The following is a 5,204-nucleotide window of genomic DNA, read 5'->3' as shown; positions in this document are numbered from 1 at the left end:
GGCCGCTTGTTCTGGCTGCGAGTTGAGGGGGTGAACGCTGCTCGTTTTTCTTTAATTTTTTTTTGGGACTTGTATTGCGTGGGGTGAAAAACGAACGCGTGTTTCATAGGTCATTAACGTTAGGGATCCGTTTTAAGCGATATTTGCGCAAAGTACAAAAATTGTTGCATCGCTCCTTTAAAGTGCGGTTGACACGAAGTGCATTCAGTGTAAATACCCATGAATCATGGAATGAGCGAGTCTTCGAAGTTAAGCCATGAAAGTCACAGTAAATATGTATATGGCGGGTTTTAGAAACATTTTTCAACGAAATGGTTACACTGATTGAGCACAGAACCACCAATAACATATCGTTTTTTTTTTATTCATCTAACCTTTTTAATATTTAACTCGACAAAAAAATATGATACCGTCATTTAACAATGTATGCCTAAGCCGCTCAACATCTCTCGGAAGAACAGCTCGAAATAAAATAAATGATAGGAAATAACGTAGGCGCATTAAAGGTCGTATACACATCGCTACATTGACAAGATAATTTATTACTTGTCCATCCTTCTCGACGGTGGTGAAAAAGTCGGTGAAAATGTGTTTTTTTCTTTTAAAGGTTTGTTTGTTTGTTTTTATTATAAAAGGAAAAAAAAAGGTTAACTCGAGCTCGACATCACAGTGAACTACAGCATCTTTGGAGCCAATCTCTTCATGACGTCAGACATTTAGGTGAACGCTATTTTTCTCTGCCGGGAACGATACACTTTAAGAAATAGAGGTGTACAAGGGGTGTACAGGGGTACACCCCTCGTCTCATATGTAACACCCAAAACACTACACTTCGACGTTCTGTCCACGGAAATCGAGCTGGCAATACCTATTTTTACGGGCGGGTTGAAAGTCGAGCGATACATCTTATTAAAATAGCTGATGTACTCATTAAAGGCTACATTAAGACAATCAAGGTTTTCTTGGCCTTGCTGCAAAACCTCAGTAATTTTTTTTTCTTGTAGTCTTTGAGATGCACATGAGCTATTTAGTACGGTATATCCAACAGCTATCAAGCCGCTCGTAAAAGTTGGTATCGCCAGCTCGACGTCAGTTGACTGAACGACGAAATGTAGTTTTGGGGAGTTACATAATGGGACAAGGGGTGTAGCCCTGTACACCCCTTGTCCCATTTCTTTGAGTGTGCTACACAATTCACCCATAAACTGAGCCTTTTAGTACAAGCCAGATCCTCCTTAGACATGCCATACGCCTCTCTTACGCCACGTCATCACGCTCCGGCCCATACCCGCGCGCAGAGAGCCGGGTCAGGTGATAAGAGGGAGGCGCCTGATTGGTCCGGCGGGTACATGGCTCCCACGGCAGCCTCAGCTTAGGAGTGAACGGAGTATTGGTGTGGAGATCGAACAGCCACGCCTCTAGCAGCATACTTCAGCTGTATGGGCAGCAAACCGCATTTTCTTGTTTATTGCTAATCAGAGAAATCCAAGATGACGATTCGAAGGCCGCTCCTCGTGCGACCGAAGCACTGGTCAAAGCGAAGCGCTCGTGCCAAGACCGTGCTAGGCGAAGTTCAATTTCTTTGTTTTGCTGTGCTACCAAACACCGGGCTGTGTGGACAACAAGCTCGACGAAGCGCCCCCTATAGTTCAATCTCATGCCCAATAACATAGTTCACATCGAGAAAAAAGTAACGTCTGGTTTTCTTGCTTCTTGGTCTGCAGTGTCAACCATATCCTTAGTAGCTTATATTTTATGCTTACCATAATGTTCTCTGTTTCGGTAAAGAAAAAAAAATTAATTTGGCGGAAAAGGTATGTTCATCCGGAGTGACTGGATGAACATGTCCTCTACGGCCGAACGACTGTTTAATGAAACGTTTGTCTGAATAAAGTGCATTCAAAGTAAAGTTAGTAAAGGAACCCATGACTTCCGGTGTCGGCAGTTTTCTCGGTGCCAGCACGCTTGAAGACTAACTACTTCGAATTTCTTGCATCCAAAGAAACAAGTACAGAAGATGCACGGCGTGCTGACAAAATAGCTGCCGAGGCAGAACCGCGAAACCGTTGGAGTCACGATTACGTTGTAGTCTCTCCACAACAGGCAATCTTCGAAATGCACGACCCCTGAAACCCATGGTCAATGCATCTGGCCATACTCTACTCATGACATTACCACTGCTATAATACATATGATACAAACGACAGTCTGACGACACTGTCTCAGACATTCCTTGCGTGTCGGTCACATTGGTCATTCAAAAACTGTCTGCAAAGATGTCCCGAAGCATACATATATACTGTATGAGAAGCAAATTAACGCTTGAGACGCGTCCGAAAATAATTCTTTCGCCCTTTGTGCAGCGAGCGCCGTGTCTTGTGTATGCTGTATACGAGCATTGCCACTCTGGTTTTAGAGCGTGGCGCCGCCAGCCCCCTCAAATAAGTACAAGTACTACTATTATTATTACGCCTGAAATAAAGTTTGTGAATATACTGTATATGCCAGACTAATGCACGTATTACTAGAAGAAGACAAGCAGAAGCATCACGTACATCCTTGTTGAAATATGACGTCTTTTATTTTTGTGTACTGGGAAAATAAATAACAGAAAACAATGGGCTACGCACGCGATGATGGAAACAGTTATGTTAAGTCGTTGGATTAAAGCCTTGGTTATAGCGGGATATCTACCCGATTTGCTTTCTTAGGTTCCGACATTATAGCGCCATCATCACTCTCACTCCAATATAAGAAACGTTTCTAACGTTCGAATGAGCTCAAGGCACTTGGAGGCTTCTAAAGAAAGTGAAAACTTGGGATTTTTTCAGAGATGAGAACTTTTTTGTTAATGAAGAGATGATTGCGAAATCTTATTTCAAATGAGTATTTGAATAAAACATGTTGAAGCGTTTAGAGAGCTGGGGTATCAGACTGAGATCAATGCAGTTTTCCTCTTAGAACTTCGCATTGTATTTGAATAAAGTAGTCTCGTGGCAAGAGTTTATCACTGAAATATAATTTTGTTGCAGCGCAGCCTCCATTTTCAGATTTATATTACAAACTCCCAGTGACAACTTTCGGACATTTTTATATCTAAAAATGTACCTTCATCACAGGGAGGCCGCTGCTCACGCAATGTCCCTTCAGGATGTGGAACAAAGTATTGAGAGTAACGCTTTCGTGTGGTTCGTCATACCCTATATTGCCATCTCTTTGAGAAACCTGGCTACATCAAGTATAGCTTTTAACCTTTCATGCCTCAGAGCCCATTTAACAGTCCGTGAAATGATAAGAAAGGCTACAGCGTTCATCACTGATAACAATTGTCCTAAAAAGTCCCTATTTCGGTGATCCAAACTCCTGCGTCGCCTTGGCCAGCTTTCCGATTAGATCGTTGATGGCAGGAACGAGGTTCGGGTTTGGAGATTTCTTCGCTCCGTTCTCGTTCAACGCCTTAGCAGTTCTGTACTGGTTTCCGTACGCAGTTCCGTACGTCGTACTGTACGGATGGACGGAGTACAACTCCGGATAGTTGAAGTACCCCAGGCCGGACATGATCATCGCTGCCATGCCTCCGAGGAACACCATCGTTCCCATGGCGGCGCCGCCAACAGCCAGGGCCTTGGACACAGCCCTCACGTCCATCTTCAGACTCTTGGATAACTCGTCAGTGACCCTGTTCGTCGCCACACTGATGTCGGTCATGTTGACGTGTCCGAAGGGAATCGGGATGCCTCCTTGCCGAAGACCCAGGAGCGCACCGATAATGTTCCTGGCGTCTGGTAGTCCTGCAGCTGCTCTGGCAGACTCGGATGTTTCTTGCCCTGGTAGATGGATGTCCGTCGCTCTGTTGGCTGCTCCAGGAAAACTGAAGCCTTTGCCCTGCCTAACCCTAACGTCCACCGGCTTATTGTTGACCATATCTGGAAACATGACGCTGCCGGCACCCTTTTCTTGTCTCGTGTTTGGGAAGTTGACAGTTGAGGCTGACGCGACTGAGGCTTGCTGTTCTTGAGGTTCGAAGGCGTGGTCCTGACTCGGGAACATCACGCGGCTGGGAGGCTGAGAACTTTGGAAATTTGACTGTGAACCGCCGCGGCTGGGAGGCTGAAGACTTTGGAAACTTGGCTGTGGACCGCTGCTTGAACTTGGGAACAGAGTTCTGGCTCCTTCAGAGACGTGGAGACACGTCGAAAATAGAGTGATGCACACGAGGCTTACGACGTACCAGGACATGTTTGGTTCAATCTGCGGAAAAGTGTAAGATGTAGAGACATCCTTTCTCTACTTTAGTGAGTATTGTTAAACAAGCTAAAATATCGGAGCATTTTCACGTTTGTCGTTTTGAAGTATCTCCGCGTGAACGCAAAATAAAAATTATAAACTAAGAAGCATTATCGTGATCGTGAAAGGTGTCATTTGTTCCTCATCCGGATATGGTGGGGAACTTTGCGATACCCTTCAGATCATGCGCGCTATGCACCATTCCAATAATTACACGTCCTCAGCCCTGCATGTGATCTATTCAGCTCAACACGCGCATTTCGCTGATTTGGAAAGTAGCCGGTGACAAATGCGGGCAGCGCGCGTACACGATTGGCTCTCACTCCCCTCCCCCCCCCCCCCCCCCCTACTTCTTAAAACGCTTACTACTAGTAGTAATTCAGAAATTGAGCAAATCATGCGCCACACGCACGAACACTGAAAATTTAACCGGCCAGGAGCACTTTTCTAAAAAGGTCTATACTAGCTATCTGTGGTCTTGTTATATTTTAAAAACGTTTCAGGACTACGTCCGAGAGGTGAAATGTAATCGTGACTCTAATGTTTTGTGAAAGATTACTATGTTACAACGTCACTAATCGATTATCTCATTGCAGCAGGGTCCGGGTATGACGGAGCTCGCTTAGCTGTTTTAGAACTTTCGGGGGCTCATGATAAAGAGATGCTAATTTCCCCTACATTTCTTTTTGCGATAGTCTCTATACAGCGACGATATTTCTTTTTTTGCTCGATAAATTACATTTCTGCATCTTTGTTTTGTTTATAAGGCGCCAATGACATACCACTCACAAAAATGGTCTATGAGTCTCCTTTATGCAGAACAAAGATGCAGCCGATCACGACGAACCTACACTTTAAAAAATGTTTGTGAGTCTACTTTCACGCACAAAATTCAGAGAGCCAATCAGCGCAACTTA

At 44.5% G+C, this 5,204-nt stretch overlaps 1 protein-coding gene across 1 annotated transcript; it reads right to left on the bottom strand.

Annotated features, from left to right (window-relative positions):
* Positions 1–3,342: 3,342 nt before the first annotated feature.
* LOC8050457 lies at positions 3,343–4,050 on the bottom strand. Its single transcript, XM_042294329.1, has one exon. The coding sequence runs from the start codon at positions 4,048–4,050 to the stop codon at positions 3,343–3,345; it is 708 nt and encodes a 235-aa protein (XP_042150263.1).
* Positions 4,051–5,204: the final 1,154 nt, after the last annotated feature.

Source organism: Ixodes scapularis, unplaced genomic scaffold (genome assembly GCF_016920785.2).
Source record: "Ixodes scapularis isolate PalLabHiFi unplaced genomic scaffold, ASM1692078v2 PGA_scaffold5__190_contigs__length_132052651, whole genome shotgun sequence".
NCBI classification, from domain to species: Eukaryota; Metazoa; Arthropoda; class Arachnida; order Ixodida; family Ixodidae; genus Ixodes; species Ixodes scapularis.
This window is presented reverse-complemented; position numbering and strand designations above follow the sequence as displayed.

What these genes read in the sequence shown, in the direction of transcription:
- LOC8050457 (XM_042294329.1), bottom strand. Translation starts at nt 4,050, where the DNA reads ATGTTCCCGAGTCAGGACCACGCCTTCGAACCTCAAGAACAGCAAGCC.